The sequence below is a fragment of the Capricornis sumatraensis genome, chromosome 3 (genome assembly GCF_032405125.1).
Source record: "Capricornis sumatraensis isolate serow.1 chromosome 3, serow.2, whole genome shotgun sequence".
Classification (NCBI taxonomy): domain Eukaryota; kingdom Metazoa; phylum Chordata; class Mammalia; order Artiodactyla; family Bovidae; genus Capricornis; species Capricornis sumatraensis.
The window spans coordinates 27,985,001-28,003,178 of record NC_091071.1 but is presented as its reverse complement, the minus strand read 5'-3'; the positions used below and the strand labels follow the sequence as shown (position 1 = coordinate 28,003,178).

General features: G+C 52.2%; 1 protein-coding gene across 2 annotated transcripts in view; it reads right to left on the bottom strand.

The window, feature by feature from the left end:
• The window catches only part of MYH11 (myosin heavy chain 11), a 127,067-nt gene that overhangs the window by 23,336 nt on the left and 85,553 nt on the right, over window positions 1-18,178 (bottom strand). For both annotated transcript variants that reach the window (XM_068967296.1, XM_068967295.1), the window contains 14 exons: window positions 17,701-17,874; window positions 16,392-16,565; window positions 14,747-14,861; window positions 12,128-12,321; window positions 10,672-10,793; window positions 10,482-10,551; window positions 10,158-10,318; window positions 8,677-8,785; window positions 6,468-6,599; window positions 6,170-6,376; window positions 4,735-4,872; window positions 3,399-3,522; window positions 2,823-2,994; window positions 1,176-1,388 (listed from right to left, as the gene is read on the bottom strand). In XM_068967296.1, the coding sequence (XP_068823397.1) occupies window positions 1,176-1,388; window positions 2,823-2,994; window positions 3,399-3,522; window positions 4,735-4,872; window positions 6,170-6,376; window positions 6,468-6,599; window positions 8,677-8,785; window positions 10,158-10,318; window positions 10,482-10,551; window positions 10,672-10,793; window positions 12,128-12,321; window positions 14,747-14,861; window positions 16,392-16,565; window positions 17,701-17,874 (2,105 nt within the window). The remainder of the gene's footprint in view (window positions 1-1,175; window positions 1,389-2,822; window positions 2,995-3,398; window positions 3,523-4,734; window positions 4,873-6,169; window positions 6,377-6,467; window positions 6,600-8,676; window positions 8,786-10,157; window positions 10,319-10,481; window positions 10,552-10,671; window positions 10,794-12,127; window positions 12,322-14,746; window positions 14,862-16,391; window positions 16,566-17,700; window positions 17,875-18,178) is intronic.

Below are 18,178 nucleotides of genomic sequence, written 5' to 3'. Positions count from 1 at the left end.
ATTGTCAGTTAGCTAGCAGTGACACTTCAAGTGAGGCCAATCTGATAAATATTATTTTGAAAATTTAATGCAAAACTTATACACACTCAGGAAAAGACAGGAATGAAATTCCCCAAAATGTTAACCGTGGTGGGACTGGGGTCGATGCTTTTGGTATCTAATTTTCCTACAGTTTTCAAGTCATTCTCTAGTTGAGTATATCCTCCTACTGTGATGTCAGTTCAGTTCAGTTCAGTCGCTCAGTTGTGTCCAACTCTTTGCGACCCCATGAATCGCAGCACGCTGCTGTGATGTAAGCCAAGATTTAAAAATAAGCATGATTAGACATAGAGAACAGACTTACGGACACAGAAGGGGTGAGGGAAGGAGAGGGTAGGACGAATGGAGACAGTAACATGGAAACATCCACTGCCATATGTCTAATAGAGAGCCAGCGGGAATTTGCTGTATGACTCATGGAACTCAAACTGGGGCTCTGTAACAACCTAGAGGGGTAGGATGGGGTGGGAGGTGGGAGGGAGGTTCAAGAGTTGGGGGACATATGCATACCTATGGCCGATTCATGCTGACGTATGGCAGAAGCCGATACAATATTGTAAAGCAACCATCTTTCAATTAAAAATAAATAAATTCAAAAACTAAGCATACTTAACTCACCAGTTGATTTTCATGGTTCAGACATATTAAAATGTTTTATTATATTTAGACTTGATGTTAGTTTTTATAATATCAAATATAATAAATTATTAGAATTTTTAAATAATTAAAAAATCCAGTTTTTCCAATTATCCTCTTTGAGTAACAGGAAACTCCCAAATGCCAAGTAGCTAATCATCTCCAGGGTAGGAAGATATGCGAGCCCTTTTAGGTATCCATGTGGCTTAATTAGACAGAAATATTTATTACTCATTTTTCTGAGATGGCCTTTTTGTTAAGAACAGAACTGAATCAGTTTGCTGTACACCTGAAACTAACATGACATTGTAAATCAACTATATTTCAACAAAATTTTCCAAAAAAAAATTAAGCATGCTTATATCCGTTAAAGCAAAATGCAATCAGCACAATAAACATAGGGCCTGAGGAGCCCCGTGACTCAGGATCTGTGTGGGTTTGCCCCTTTCCATCAGCCGTCCCGACCCATCAGAGTGGCCGGCCGGGTGGGGGTTCCTCACCTGAGCTCCTGCTGGGTGGCCGTGCTGTCCAGCGTGTCCTCCAGCTCTGTCTTCAGCGCCTCCAGCTCCTCCCCCAAGTCCCGCTTCTGCTTCTCCGCCTTGTTCCTCGCGGCCCGTTCTGAGTCCAGGTCCTCCTGGAGGTCTGAGATGTGACCTTCCAGCTCCCGGATCTTCTTCAGGGCATTGTTCTTCTGAGCCATTTCGTCATCCAGCCTGCCGGGGACAGATCACCAGAACTAGGACCCTGGGGTCCCGGGGCCCCTGCTGTCCATCCCATGAGGTGGCCAAAGATGGTTTTCTGGAAGCACTCATTTGGGTTCCACAGATATCAGAACGTGTTCCATTCAGGTCCTGAGACACGCAAGGCCCCTTCTTGCCATGCTGGACTGCTTGGAGGTTCATGCAGGATGTAGTTTCCGAGGGCTGATGTAAGAAAACAGCTCATGCTGCACGTGTGTGTGCGTGTGTGTGTGTGTGTGTGTGCATGTGTGTGTGTGTGTGTGAAAGTGAGGCAGAAACAGACAGACAGAGACAGAGACAGAGAGTGCTTTGCACTGAATCAGCATGGTGCCTTGTCCACAGCAGGAGCCCAACAGATGCTTTCTGAGTGTCAGGCAAGTATTCCTCCCCAGTAACTACTGGTTGATTCTTCCTTCCACTTGCTCAGTGTCGTTCTGCTCCGTGCAAAGAGCTTGGCCAGGCCCTGCTTGTTGGGAGTGGGAATGTTAACACCAGGGGAGACGGTGACTGCGGGTCAGGGTGGGAGGTGGGGAGCCTTGACCCGAAGGAATGGAAGGGAGCTCCCTCCTGACCACGGTGGGGCTGCTTCCGGTTTCATCTACAATGGATGGAAGGGGACCAGTGGAGGGAAGACACGAGGTGGCCCATCACCCTAGCGCTGTCGCCTGGCATAAACCGGCTGAGAGAGAGCTGGCCAGGGGACCAACCAGAAAGCGACTCCCAGCCCGTCTTTCAAAAGCTGGGCGACTGGCCCAGCTTCCTCCTCAGTGACCGGAGGTACCGCAGCACACCTGGCCAGGTGTCGGTAAAGACACCGCTTGAGCAGAGCTCAGCACACGGAGAGCAGGTAAATAACTGTGAGTCGCCACTGTAATACCCCCGGGGAGGCTGTTAGAGCACCCCAGCTCCAAGCTGGGAGAAGGGGGCACAGAAAAGGGGTTGGGGGCACACCGCATGGAATGGGCCAAGTCTGCCGTACCCTGGGCGGGGAGAGAAGGGGGCAAAAGCTCGCGAGGAGACCGGTGTTCACATAAAGAGGGGCCTCAGAGGGAGACAGCTGCGGACAGGAGGGTCCTCTCAGCTCAGACACATGGTGTTTGTGGTGCTGATGGAACGGCTTCTTTGTGCAACCAGAAACCCAGGACTGGGGTGCAGATGACGAAGGATGGCACCCAAGAGGCAGGCACAGTGGCAGTAGGGAGGATGAGCTTGGTAGGGAGAGAAGGCCAAAGGCGAGGTTCTGGAGGTGCCAGCAGGACCGCAAGGCACCTGGGAGGCCAGGGCGGGGCCACTTCACGTGAGGTGGCGGCCTGCCTGGAGGAGGAGGAGGACCAGGCCCCCTCTGCAGACCGGCAGGGGCCCTCGGGGCACGCGCACACCCTGGACCTGCCCCCGGCGGCCTCGTACCTGCCCAGGGCCGCCTGCAGCTCCTCCTCCTTCTTGGCCAGCTGCATCTTGAGCTCAGCGATCTGCGCCTGCAGTTCTGCGATCTGCTCGTGCAAGTCGCTGGCCTCCCCGTCCAGCTTCCTCTTGAGCTTCTCCAGCTCCTGCCGGCTCTTCTCCTCCTTCTTCAGCCGCACTGCGAGAAAGCCAGGGCGCTTCGGAGGGTGGACACTACCTGAGAAACCCCTGGAGGACGAGCCTTCCTGCTCAGGCACTTCACACACACACACACACACACGAACCATCCCACCCGCACCACGCTCTTGTGGAAGGAAAGTCAGCCCTGGTGACAAGCACCTTCTAGAATGAATGTGTGTGTTTCCTAAGGGTGCGCAGGCAGCTGGGTAGGACTGTCCCTTTCCTGCCGTAATCCACCATTCTCAAAAGTCCTGTCTTATTTTAAAATATCCCCTTTCACGGTTCACCTGAAACTATCACAACACTGTTAATTGGCTGTACCCCAATATAAAGTGGTTTTGGTGTTAAAAAATAAAATAAAGTAAAATACCCCCCTCAGAACCTCGCTAGAAGCCGTTTTACCTTCCAGTTCTGAAATCATAGATTCGTGCTTATTTTTCAATTTGGTAAGATTCTTGGCTTTTTCTTCCTCTTCTGCAAGGTTTGTAGTTAAGTCACTAATCCTCTCTTCAAGGAGTTTTCGCTCCTTTTAGGGGAAAAGAAAAAGAAATATTATTGGTTTTTTTCCTTTTCTCTCGGGACTATGTTTCACTGTTAGTAATTTCCAGATAAACCGTTGAAAGGATAATCCACACTATAACCAAATGCAACCTAGAGTTTTAAAGGGGGAAAAATAAGTTCCTCAACAATAATACTTTCCAAAGACTAGCCACTCCCCACCTCAGGCCCCTCCACCCCTCAACTTCATGTCCCAGCCAAGGGGCCCTCTTTCCTTTCTTACCACAGGCCTCAGGGCTCTTGCAAACAGGCGGGACCATCTGCCTGGGATGTGCCTCCACCCCCTCTCCCTCTAACTGCTCCTCATTCTTCAGGTTTCCACTGAAATGTCACCGCCTCCAGGAAGCCCTCCCTGAATGCCCCACCTCCATCCCCTAGTGCTCTTCTCTTAGAAGAGGGTGAACACCTCCTTCAGAACCCTGATCATGACAGCAATTAGCGATTGCTTGTATAATCATCTACTTGTTGTCTCTCTGGAACATACGCCCCTCGATGATTGGGTCCTACTCCACCGTGCACGCCCTGCCCCGACACCAAGCCTGTCTCACAGTTGGTGCCCAGCTGGCATCCAGGACTAAAGGTAGTCCACTCACAGTGGGGCTGCTTAGTGGATACTGACTAGGGTGAGCTACTCATCTTGGGACTTATCTGGTTTGGGGGCTGAAAGTCTCACATCCCAGAAGCCCCTCAATCCCAGGACAGCTGGTCCTCTGTTAGGAAGTGGAAGTGGGTGGTGAGAATGTGAGGGGGAGCCCCCCTGGTCTCAGGCACATTACCCACCCTCCCTTGCACAACTCGGGGGCTGCACTGGTTGTGGCGTTCCCGACACTTGCTCCACAGTGGCCCTGGCACTGTTGGGACCACCGGGGACCCCATCCACGGCATGCCTGCATCCTGACTGTGGTCACAAGACTGTCACATCAGTGCCAGAGACAACTGCCTGTTTGGCCTTTAATTCCTAGTACCTGGCTTAAAAAGGGAAGGTATCTGAAGGTATCCATAGTCCTGAGGAGCCTGTCACTTTAATGCAGACACTCAACCCCACTCACTTTTTTTTTTTTAATTTTTGGCCACATTACAGGGCATGTGGGATCTTAGTTCCCTGACTAGGGACTGAACCCACGCTCCGACGCAGTGGAGTCTAACCACTGGACCACCAGGGACATCCAACCCCACTCACTTTTGACAGTTTATTGTTCTGATCATCCATGACCAGAATATCATCCTCCAGTTTCTTGATCTTGGCCTCAGCTGTGACCTTCTCAAGCTGTAGCTTCTGCCTGGCAGCTTCCTCTTCCTCCAGCTGCTCCTCCAGGTCCTTTGTGGGGGAGGGAAAATAATGAAAATAATTACAGCCTTGCTTAACCCCAAATCTACTCTCCTGGAGCTCTGGGGACTCATGGACACAGAGGCTGGGCCTCATGGCTCCCTGCCATGCTCTGCAGTCTCTTTTCATCAGAAAGAAAAGGTTTGTGTAAACTACTTTGCTTGGTGGAGCCTCAGTCTCCTCATCTGTAAAGTGGGGAGAATAGGTACCACGGTGGTTTTAAAAATATGTCCACAAATTCTTTGACACTCTCCCCTTCAAGAGGTGGAGCGTATTTCTTCTCCCCTTGAGTGTCAGCTGGGCTTAATGACTTGCTTCTAACAAAATCAAGAGGAAGTGATGGCGTGTGTAAGTCAGAGACCAGGCTGTAAGAGGCATTGCGGCTTCCTCCCCGTTCTCCCTCCATTCACTCTGTCCAGGGAAAGCGAGCTGCCATATTGTGAGGACACTCAAGCAGCCCTGTGGAGAAGCGCACACAATGAGGAACTGAGGTCTCCTGCCTACAGCCATGTGAGTGACGGCTCTCTCACCCATGGAAGGGGATCCGCAAGCCCCAGTCAAGCCTTCAGAGGACTGCAGCCCAGGCTGACATCACAGCTGCAATCTCATGAGAAGCTCTAAGCCAGAATCACCAGCTAAGCCACTCTCAGAGTCACGACTGTGGGAGATAAATGTTTAGTATTTCATTTACAAAAATAATTTTTTATTTAACTTCGGGGGTGCTGGGTCCAGCTTTCTCTGGTTGTGGTGTGTGGGCTTCTCACTACGTGGGTTCTCTTGTCACAGGGCACAGGCTCTAGGCATGGGGGCTTCAGCAGTTTTGGCACGTGGGCTCAGCAATTACAGCTTGTGGGCTCTGGAGTGCGGCTCAGGAGTTGTGGCACACAGGCCCCACAACACGTGGGATCTTCCTGGACCAGGGAGCGAACCCGTGTCCCCCCGCATTGGCAGGCAGATTCTTAACTACTGGTCCAGCAGAGAAGTCCTAAATGCTTCTTATTTCTAAGCTGCTGAGTCTTGGTGCTTTTAGTTCTGCAGCAGTAGCTTACTGTCAGTTACCCCTAACACAGGGCGGCTACTGGGAGAAAACGTGTTTGCGCATGGAAGGCAGGGCAGTAGGACAGAGCAGGCTCCCGAGGAGCTGTGTGTAGGCAGAGGGCTGCTCCTCTCCAAGCCTGAGTCTCCATCTCAGTCCAGTGGGGACACACAGCATCAGATGCACCTCACAGGTCTGCAGCGAGAGTCAAGGGACTCGGCACCACCGAGGGCAGCCCCCGCAGTGCCTTACCAGCATCTGCTGGGCCATCTTCTTCCGTTCTGCCTGCAGCTGCTGGCCCCGGTCTTCCTCCTCCTCCAGGCGGGCCTCCATCTCGTGCAGGATCTCCTCCAGCTCCTGCTTCTTGGCTGCCAGCCGGACCCGCATCTCCTCGGCCTCGGCGTACAGCTCTGTCTCCGCCTGCAGCTGCTCCTGCAGCAGGTTCTTCTCCTCGGTCAGCTGCAGGCAGGGGGCGGGGAGACGGGCAGTGAGCCCCACGGGGGGTAGGCGGCCCGCCCTCTGCAGCACCAGCCAGGCTCCCGGCCGGTACCTGCGCGTGTTTCTGCTCCAGCTCCTTGAGTTCGCTCTCAGCCTTCTGCTGCCGCTCCTTGGTCTTCTGGAGCTCATCCTCCTTGGCCTGCATCTCCTCCTCCTGCCGAGTCACCTGCAGCAGGGGCTTCACCTGCACACAGAGGGTCAGCCCATCAGTTGTCTCCATGGCACAAGGGATACACTCTCGTAAGGAAATCAATGGTTCTCAGCCAGGGACAGTTTTACTCCACCCGCAGCCCCTCAGGGGATATTTGGCAGTTTCTGAGGTGTTAGCTGTCACAACTAGGTGTGGGGGGGATGCTACTGGCATCTAGTGGGTAGAGGCCAGAGATGCTGCTCAGCATTCTAGAATTCTCAGGACAACCTCTGTGACACAGAATTACCCATCCCAAAGTATCAACATATGCCAATATCAACCAATATGCCGAGACTGAAAAACCCTAGAGAACAGGAAAAGGTGCAAAGTGAAAGGAGAAAGTCTCGCCTCCCCCCATTTAGTCCCATCCTGAGTGATGACTGCTGCTGACAAACTGCTGTGTTTCCTTCCAAAGAGAAAAGGAAAGAAAAGTCCCCCACATCCTACCTCCCATTACCAGCACTATCAGCATCTCCTTCTAGCCCTTTGTCCTGCACACTAAAAAAATACACCTGAGACCATACTGCCCAGCGTTACATGTACTTAAAAGAAATTTTTTTTTTAATTAAGAAAGTTTTTTTTTTTGCCATGCCATGAGGCTTGAGGGATCTTAGTTCACGGACCAGAGATCAAACCCAGACCCTCTGCAGTGAGAGCACGGAGTCCTAACCACTGGACCATCAGGGAATTCCCTACATGCTGCTTTTATTACTAAAAACGACAGGATAACTGTCACCCCTGTGGTCACATCAGCGTTACAACTTGATTTTTAAATATCATCATTTTTAGCGATCGAAAAGTATCCCATTGATGGGTAGCTGTTATGAGTCAGTCTGCCAGGGCTGGGCATTGAAATTTTGCTCTTGTAAATGAATGCCCTTCATTTTTTATTTTCTTTATTTCAGATGGATTTTTTAGGAGAGTTTTCCAGAAGTTGGGTCGGTGGGAATGAACATTACCAAAAAGCAGCTTCCCCTCACTGCTCTTCACCAGGCTGACCCCTAACTCCTTGTGTTCAAGCCCCACCTGGCACTAGAGGAACCCGTGTCTGATACACTGCAGCTTCCATCCTGCACTGACCCCAGTCTGCCATGGGCATCATTTCCTGCGCTTACCTATCACCTACTCCTCCACGCACCTAGAATATTCATGAAGCCAGGGTATCCCCAGCCCTTCACATGGACCTGGTGCACAGTGTCCATTCAATACATAGTCACTCAGTGAAAAAGCTTTGTGCCCATCAACAAACTCAAGGGCACCTAAGAGGAAGCTGTGTCCATCCCCACAGAGCAAGTCTTTGCCCAACGGACTTGTAACAGCCAGCGATGCTGCAAGACCAAGCTGTACCCAGAGAAACAAACAGTGGATACACACAACACGCTGGATGGAGGGCTCTCCAGAGAATGATGCTTTGTGACAAAGTGAAAGTTGCTGACTGGTGTCTGACTCTTTGCGACCCCTCAGACTATACAGTCCATGGAATTCTCCAGGCCAGAATACTGGAGTGGGTAGCCGTTCCCTTCTCCAGGGGATCTTCCCAACCCAAGGATTGAACCCAGCTCTCCCACATTGCAGGCGGATTCTTTACCAGCTGAGCCACAAGGGAAGCCTATCCCTTCTCCAGCGGGTCTTCCTGACCCAGGAACTGAACCAGGGTCTCCCGCACTGCAGGCAGATTCTTTGCCAACTGAGCTATCAGGGAAGCCCCAGTGACATAACCACGGGACCCCGTTAACATAATATTCTTGAGATGACAAAAATATAGAAATGGAGAACAGATTCGTGCTTGCTGGGGCTGTGGAGGGAAGTAGGTAGAGCTATAAATGGGCAATAGGAGGGATCCTTGTGGTGATGGAAGTGCTCTGGGTCTGGGTTAAGGTCACGGCTTAACCCACATGCCAAAGAGGGAGCTCTTCTCAAGCCCAGAGAATCGCCAGTGGGGAAGGTCTGGTGTTGAGCTCTCGGTTGCAAGCCTGCTATCCACCGCCTGCAGTCCCACGTGGGCAGCGCCCCAGGGAAGACCCAGGACTTGGGGGAGGGGGTGGGGGCCTTGGGGTGAGGGTGCACTCACTTTGGTGAAGAGCCGCCACCACTGCCAGTTCCGCAGCTTGAGGTAGGCGGCGCAGTTCCTCTGGATCACCTTCATGGCTGTCAGCTGCTGCTGCCTCTTGGCAAAGGCCCTGGGGAGAGGGAAGTGGAGGCGTGAGAAGACCTGCTCGGCCCAGCACACAACTCACTGCGTTGTCACAGCATCCAGCCCCGCAGCATCCTGAGAGCAGGACGCGTCTGTTTGGCTTGGGATTTGGTGACGCGCACAAGAACATCCCCCCATTCTCTCTAGCCCAGATTCTCCAGCAAGCTCTGAGCATCAGTACAAGTATATCGTCTGGAGGCCAGAGCCTTTCTCAGTGGACAAGGAAGACCCGAGGATCACAAAATTCCCTGAATTCAGATCTGTGGTCCCGGTAACACCTAGGAAATCAACCCACGTTCCACCATTCCTGAGGGGCATCCAACACACTCATCTGTACCACATCCTCCCCAAAGCTGAGTGTCTAAAAACCTATCGTTCCCTCGGGTGTGTTTTAAACTCCCAGACCTGACACAGAACCAGCACCCCTCCTATTTAAGGGCTATTAGGTTCGAAAAACCACCCAAGAGTGAACACCATCCTCTTGTCTCTGAGTGGCTGCCATTGCGGCTGCCATCTTGGACATGGGTGAACTTGAAGAATAAACTCTCCCCAGTCAGTCTGCAAGCGGGAGTGGTGGCAACAGAGAATTCAGTTACGATACTTGACAGGTGAGGTCTGTCCCAGGAAAGCGCTCCCCAGATCTGGCCTTGACCATCCTGGGTCTACCTGGCAATGAATCAGCCTGACACGACCAGGTGAGTGCGTGGTCTGTACCTCCTGCTGATACGTGCCCTGCACTAGAGCTACTCCACCAGCCCCGGCAGTCCTGTTCGGGGTATGAGTTTCATGGAGGAACCCTAGCCTTCACCCAGGCCCTGGTTTCCCAAAACAGAGGGAGCATCAGGGCAGGACCATGCCTTATGAATCCCATTCGGACATGGGGGTATAGATACCAATACACCTTCCTCAGGTACTTTATCATATTCTCACACTTCTTAAATGATAACCAGCTTTGTTCTCAACTGTTTATATGCAGCATTTCATTGACCCCCCCCTTATTAAAACAAGTTTACAAGGCAGGAATGATTATACCCATTTTCCTGAGGCTCAGAGAGGTAGAATAACTTTCCCAAGGTTCTTCACCAAATAAGCAGGGAAGCCAGAATAGAACCCACGTCTAACTCTCCACAGCCCATGGTCTTAAGCCCTTCCTGCCCTGTCCTTGTAGCTAGCACATATTTTTAAAGTGGTAGCATTTCTTCCCTCTCAAGAAAAGGCTGCCATTCAATCAGTGACACATCTTAGAGAAGATGGCCTCTGCTCTAGAATCAGAATCAGGACATGAGGCCAGAAAACCCCCTGAAATTTTGTGCTTCTGGTCTGTGTTTGCAAGGAGGCGATAGCATGCAGGTCTTTACTTTCTGGCCAGGTAGCCGCGACACATCGCCTGGAAGGCCATGATGACATCGGTGATCTTTAAGTCTCGCTCCTCTTCCAGGTGGGCCAGCACCCCGGTTCGGAAGAAGATTTTGCTCTGCCCAATCCTGTACAAGTTGGGGTCGAGTTCCAGGGCTTTGATCTGCGGAAGGAAGGAGGGGAGAGTTCCTGTTCTCGGCTCTGCCACTTGGCGGGGGTTAATTGTGTTTAAGGAGGGTCCTTCCCGGAGCAGCTACGGGCAGTGCCACCTGAGGCCCGGAGGTCTGCAGGTGGATTTCTGGGGAGGGGCTGGGGACCGGGCTCACCATCAGGATGCAGGCCTGCTTCCCGTCCATGAAGCCTTTGGGAATGGCGTTGGCGGCCAGGATCTCGTACCTTGAGACACAGGGCAGGAGTCACGACCGAGCGCATCTCCGCTGTCGTCAAGTCTGTCCCTCCGCCGAGCCTGCTCTCCGCACCCGCCCCCCCCGCCCCACCCTCAGCCTGCAGGCTCACCGTTGGCGGAACTCCTGGAAGACGATCCTGTTCGGGAAGCCCTGGCGGCAGATTCGGATGCCTTCCAAGACCCCGTTGCACCGCAGCTGCTCCAGCACCAGGAAGGCGTCCAGCTTGCCCGACTGCAAAGATGCAAAGGGCAGTGGGCTGCCGGGGCCTCGAGGAGCAGCAAGCCCCGAATCTCAGGCCCGGTGACCCACCTCGCCAGGCCATGGGGGCGCTCACTGGGGGCACCAGGTGAGAGCTCAGCTGCGGGTCTCATTCTTGCTGGCACCAGCACCACCTGGGGCTTCCTCCCTGACACCTCCCCTCCCTCGCTCCCTGCCCATCGCCAGTTCTACGGCTCCCACCTCCCGAACATCTCCCCATCCGCCCACGTCTCTCACCACTGCCACCCACTTGCCACCCTCTTCTCCTGCCCCGATGGCCAGAGTAGCCTTGCACTGTCTTCCCACCCCGTCCTGCCTCTCCCATCGCCTCAGCTGGTTTCTAGAATACAAATCTGATCATGAGACGCCTCCTGATAACATCTTACAGGAGTGCCAAGCCCTGGTAACCCCCAGGAGCACCACAACCTAAGCCCCACCCAGCATTCCAGCCTCATCTCTCCCATCCCTGCTTCACACCATCACATGTCAGTACGGAACAACCCACCTGGAGTTTCTTCACCCAGACCCTTCATTTCTCACCTCCACGGCTTTGCTTATTCTGGTCCCTCTGCCTAGGATGCCCTCCCGACCCTGCCCTCTGAGTCACCGAGTTCACATCCTTTAAGAAGCTTTCTCTGAGCCCTGAGTGTTGAGTGGGACCCCTGGCTCTTTGGTATTCTCATAATTTACCACGTCACCTCCTCAGCTGGTATGTCCACCTCTCCCACAGCTCAGCACTACTGACATCTCGGGCTGGATAATTCTCTGGTTGCAGGGGGAGCGGCTCTGTATGCTATGGAATGTTTAGCATCCCTGGCTTCTGTGCACTGGATGCCAGTAATAGCCCCCTTCTCAGTTAAAAATGTCTCCAGACACGGCCAAATCTCCCCAGTGGAGGAAGGGAGGGCACACAATTGCCCCCTAGCTAAGCACCCCCTGCCCTAGATTATGACACCTGCCGGCAAGGACTACAGTCTATCCAGCTCCGAATCCCCAGCACCTGGCATGGGGGGAGCTCAGCAAATATTAGCTGAGTAATGTTTACTGTAAATATTACAGCAAATATTAGTGAACGAGTGATCTGATACCATGTGCAGCCACCTCAGGGCTCAAAGTCCCCAGGAGCATTCTCCCTTCCTCTCTTGCCTTCTTCTGCGTCTTGGATGAGAAAGGAGTGCCTCCCACTCGTGTCAGATGCAGCCCTCAGGGTGGGAGGTCTGGCTTTCCTCCTGCCCCTGTAGCCCAGCCTGCCTCTCCTTTCCCTGCAGACCCTGAGGACGTCCCGAGGAGGTGGGCGGCGGCCTCACCCTCTTCTCGTGGTTGGGGATGATGCAGCGCACGAAGTTGGGCGTGGTGTTCCGCAGCGTGGTCATCAGCTTCCCCAGCTGCTCCTTGTACAGCTGCCCCACCGTGCGGAACATGCCCTTCTTGGTCTTGGAGGCGCTGGGCAGCGAGCTCTCCGTCATCTTGGCCATCTGGTCCAGCCCCACGATGCGGTCCACTGTGGGCACACAAGGGCGGCGTCAGCCCACCCAGGGGCTCTGCACCCCCACAGCAGGCCAGGGGGCCAGCCCGGAGCGTGGAGACCCCAGGTCCCCTGCTCATTCTCATGGGGTTCTTTCCTCCACCCCCACCACCTTCCCTCTAGCGATAGGTAAAGGGAGGTGTTGGGGGTTGCTTTCCAAGTATTACATATTTCTGAGACCCTGAGAACTCCTGAATGACAAAAAGAACACATTCTCTCTGACATTGTCACAGAGACTTGGGAGTAAATCCTGTTCTTGCCACCGCCTTGGCCTGGTGCCATTTTGTGCCTCAGTTTCTCCTTCTGTGAAAGTGAAAGTCACTCAGTTGTGTCTGACTCTTTGAGACCCCATGGATGCAAAGAGTTCATGGAATTCTCCAGGCCAGAATACTGGAGTGGGTAGCCATTTCCTTCTGCAGGGGATCTTCCCAACCCAGGGATTGAACCCAGGTCTCCTGCATTGCAGGCAGATTCTTTACCAGCTGAGACACCAGGGCAGTGGAGGTAATAACAGCATCTACCTCCTAGAGCAGGAATAATTGAATAAGGTCTGCAAAGGGCTTACCTCCCTGCCTGCCTTCAATCCTTCATCCACCAACAGATATTTATTAAGAGCCTTCTGTGTGCCAGGCCCGGGGCATACAGACATGAACAAAATCCAGACGCTGTGTACCCCCCTGACCCCAGCTCATATTCTACGGTTATTCCAACAGAAGGAGGCAGACAATGATCACACGTGCAAGTATACAATATTTTGAGTGGTGAGGTGAGCTTAGAAAGATAAAACAGGGATCCCTTGGGGGAGGAGATGGCAATCCACTCCAGTATTCTTGCCTGGAGAATCCCAGGGACAGAGGAGCCTGGTGGGCTACAGTCCACAGGGTCACAAAGAGTCGGATACGACTGAGTGACTAACACACACACACACATAGTTGACTGTATCCAGCTGGTTGGCGGGTCGTGGAGTTCAACCCCACTGACATTAGACCCCAGCACTTCTGTTCCTGTGCTCAGGTAGGCTCCATGTAATAATGTCTCTGCTTGTCTGCCTCGCCTATAAGACTGTGGGCTCCTTGAAGGAAGGAGGTCCAGAGTTCATCGTGAGTCCCAGGTGTGAGATATAACCTGGGTTGAGATGCTGTTACCCCATCCCAAGGGCCTTGGCACTCAGTAAATGTTGGCAGAACTCACCCCTGTCCCTAAAGCAAGGGCAGCTAGTCCTGTAAGCCCTAGACCTACAGGGTCTGTGTCAAGAGTGAAATCTGCTGTAAGCACTGAGGCCCAGGAGCAAAAGCAGCAAAGCCCACCATCTAACAGTCATCACAGGGCCGAAGTGTACTAAGTCCCTACTGTGGGCCCAGCAGGTGTTAGACTTCACTTGGATCATCTGTTCTCTGGTTCTTAAGGGGAAAAAAGTGTGATCCCCAGACCAGCAGCATCAGCGCCACCTAGGAACTTGTTGCTGCTGCTGCTAAGTCACTTCAGTCGTGTCCGACTCTGTGCCATCCCATAGACAGCAGCCCACCAGGCTCCCCCGTCCCTGGGATTCTCCAGGCAAGAACACTGAAGTGGGTTGCCATTTCCCTCTCCAATGCATGAAAGTGAAAAGTGAAAGGGAAGTTGCTCAGTCGTGTCTGACTCTTCGCGACCCCATGGACTGCAGCCCACCAGGCTCCTCCGTCCATGGGATTTTCCAAGCAAGAGTACTGGAGTGGGGTGCCATTGGAACTTGTTAGAAATATGAATTTTCAGGTTCCATCCAGACCTGCTGATGGGGTCCAGTGATCATGAACTTTAACAAGTGTTCCAGAGCTCTTGATCCATGCTCAAACTTGGCCCTACTGATTTAATTTCACCCTCACAGTAATCTTATGGAAGATGGGAGATTAACTCAACTGGTAAAGAATCCGCCTGCAATGCAGAAGACCCCAGTTCAATTCCTGGGTTGGGAAGATCCTCTGGAGAAGGGAACGGCTACCCACTTCAATATTATGGCCTGGAGAACTCCATGGACAGAGGAGCCTGGTCGGCTACAGTCCATGGGGTCGCAAAGAGTCTGAAATGACTAAGTGACTTTCACTTTCACCAAAGAGGACAGTGGAGCTTAAGGAAGTCAAGTGAATTGTCTGAGATAACACAGCCAGTACATGGCAGAGATGAGAGTGCAGTTAAGTCTCTATGACTCCACAAGGGGGCGCTCTGACCCAACATACCTCCTCAGACATTTCCTCCATCAGCATCTGAGCCCTGACTCAGGACCTTCTCCGTGAGGTCCAGGTGCTGGATTGAGGGGCTCAGGAACTGGTGCCCCATCCCTCCTGGGAGCAGGTGTGGGAATAGGAACTGCTGGGAAGGGACTGGAGGGAGTTCAGTCCTCCTGCTCCAGCAAGCAGGGCCTTACCGTCCTTCCACAGGTCGGCCACAAACTTGTCTGAAGAGGCGTTGAGGAGGGAAGTCACATTGTCATTCAGCGGGTCCATGTTCTTGGTCAGCCAGGCGCTGGCATTGTAGTCCACCTGTCAAGGACCACCCCACCGGTCAGGAGCTTCTGCTTCAGTTATGAACTAAGGACAGGGCCCCAGACTTCTTCCCCCACTGCCCCGGATCTTCTGAAGTCAGAGAGGAAACGTGAGTGGCTACCATAATGGGAATCCACAAACACCAATAAAGGAGCCGGCAAATCAGAACTTTAAAGGGCCCTGCGCACAGCAGGCCTCAGCCATGACCTACTGGGAAAGCCTCGTCTCTATCCCTGCCTTCTCCTAGTAAACTTCCTCTGGCAGCCTCCTCCTTAAGAGCCCAGCACGATGCCTGAGATTTCCCAAAGGTACGGAGCTTTGCTGGTGGCGAATACCCTCCCCTCACACTCAACGTTCACCTCTCCTCCAGCAAGGGCTTGACAACAATCTGCTTTTAAATTAAATCTGGGACCTCTTTTTAATCTTACTATTTTGACTATGACTTGGAAGGAACTGATCAAATAGTTCTGGTGGGGTTTTACATTATATGGGTTGTTACATTGATGGGCAGGTCTGATCTTGGCTGTGTGTCAATAAAGCTTTATTTACAAAAATAGGCCGTGGACCAGGTTTGGTACCTGGGCTGTGGTTCATCAACCCCTGGTTTAGAGTATTGCCTGTTTCTATGATGTAGTGGATGTACCAGGGAGTCAATAAATGCCTGTAAGCCAGACTGAGTTATGTCTTTTCTACATGATCCAGGACCCTCCGGAGCCATAGGGAAAGGTCCTGTATATTAAGAACTATAATATGATGATGATGGTGATGACAATGACGATGGAGGAGACGCGTACGGGAGAAGCGGGGAGGAAGGAGGAGAAGGAAGAAAAAGAAGACATCACAAATTCCCCTGAGTGGCACAAGCTGGCAATGGCAAACCCAAGGCCATGATAAAGGAGATTTCTGTTGGACTCAAAAGTGGGTTTATTGGTCACCCCATTCCAGCTGGCCCTTCCTGTTGGGTTTAACTGGTAGCAGGAAGGATTTAGGGTCTATACAGGAAAGAATTGCCATGAAAGTGAAAGTTGCTCAGTCCTGTCCGACTCTTTGCAACCCCATGGACTGTCCATGGAATTCTCCGGGCCAGAATATTGGAGCGGGTAGCCTTTCCCTTCTCCAGGGAATCTTTCCAACCCAGGGATCGAACCCAGGTCTCCCGCATTGCGGGCAGATTCTTTACTAGCTGAGCCACAAGGGTAGCCTGGCCACCACAGTTGGAGCATATGAGTGGCCTCTCTAATATACATCCCATATATGTCTATAATATACAACATATATATTAGCCTATTATAGCATATATATTCTCTATCTTTAATATACAGGTATTATATATACATTAGCCCATTATATGTTATATCTCTAAATCTTGTCCCTTACTGATGCTTAGACAAATCATGTATAAGGCTTGGTTAGGGTCTGACTTACACCAGATGCCTCTGGGTCCTGCCACTCCCAAGTTGCTCCTACTTGGAGCATCCTGCCTGGGTGCCCTGGGATGAAGAGGCCCCTGGGACGTTTGCCTGGTACCTTTCCGGCGTAGTGGATGATAGAGAATTCAGTTTTGTCCTTGAGCTGCTTGGGCTTCTGAAACTTGGGGTGGCTGCCCTGCTCCGAGCACAGCTTCTCCACAAAGGACTTGTCTGTGGCTTTGGGGAACCAACACTCCTCGTCCAGCAGGGCCAACACACCTGGAGGGTTGTTCTGTGGAAGACAAGCAGATCATAGCAAGGGCGCCCGAGCCTCAGGCTGGCCACCCAAACACATGCGTAGGCTCCATTACTGCATCTACTTACATATAAAGGTGGATTTACACGCTCCATCTCCACCCCCTCAATTTATCCTCAAAGTATTCTGTGCCCAATGGACCAGCACTAGGGATGCAAGTGCCGGGAAGCACACACAACATCGCAAAGATTTCACACTTCTAGTAATAAATTGTGTTCCTTTACAAATAAACTCACCTAAGGGTTCCTTTGAGTACAGTGCTCCCCTATGGCTGAGACAGCTTAAACTAAGGTGTCAGGAGCACCATCAAATCTGCACATGCTATTTGCTCTGGCGGAATGTTCTTTACTTTTTGGACTCAGATCAGAGAAGCCTTTCCTGGCTGTTCTGTCCAAAGCAGGCATCCCTACACCACTCTCTGCTTTGTCCTTATCAGGAGTTTCAGTTGCTTCTCTTGGTTGTCTAGTTTCATTGTCTGCTCCTCCAGGAGGGCAGGGACTGCGTCCATTTCGTTCACTGTTACATCTCAGCCCCTAAAGAGAGGGCCCAGCATATAGCTGTTTAGTCGCTAAGTTGTGTCCAACTCTTTCGCAACCCCACGGACCATGGCCTGCCAGGCTCCTCGGTCTATGGGATTTCCCAGTCAAGGATACTGGAGCTGGCTGCCATTTCCTCCTCCAGGGGATCCCCCTGACCCAGGGATCAAACCTGCATCTCCTGCATTGGTGGGTGGATTCTTTACAGCTGAGCATACAGTAGGTCATTCAATAATGTAGGTCAATCAATGGTCATTCAATAATGATCTCTTGTGCACCTACTATGTGCGTGGTTCCAGGGGTTCAGGATGGGTCAGCGAACAAAAGCAAGACCCTTGCCTTTGGGAATGAATGACTGGAGAGAGGAGGGGAAGGAAGGGCATGGTGGGGAAGGGAAGAAAGGGGCGGGATAAAAAGAAGCAACACCTTCGATAGGAAAATGTGGGCTAAAGGACAGGGTAATTTAGTTCACGAAGATTCAGTTTACAGCCTTTCAGGACTTGGGGAAGCCGTGCCCGAGTGGAGACAGCACAGGGTCTGCGTGCTGGGCCCATATGTGTGATGTGGGGCCTCACCGGCCGCTCAATGAGCTCAATGCAGGGCTGCAGGTCCAGCCCGAAGTCGATGAAGTTCCACTCGATGCCCTCGCGCTGGTACTCCTCCTGCTCCAGGATGAACATGGTGTGGTTGAAGAGCTGCTGCAGCTTCTCATTGGTGTAGTTGATGCACAGCTGCTCGAATGAGTTCACCTAAGCACACAACCCCGGGGAGACCCATGAGCATCAGGGTCCATGTTAGAGGACTCAGGGCCCCGAGGAGCTCCGTGCTGGAGAGACCCTACACCGGACACCTTTTCCACGAGCCTGCTCTGCCATTTCAGCACCCAGAGAGGGCTCAGACCCCACTGAAGGCTTCCCGGGGCTCATGAGGGCTGGTAAGAGTTACTTATTCCCATGTCACGTGGTTTTAAGAATGCTGATCTCCATCAGCACAATGATTTATAGATAGGATAACTGTGTTAGGTATTTCAAAACCTCAATTTGTTTTGGCCAT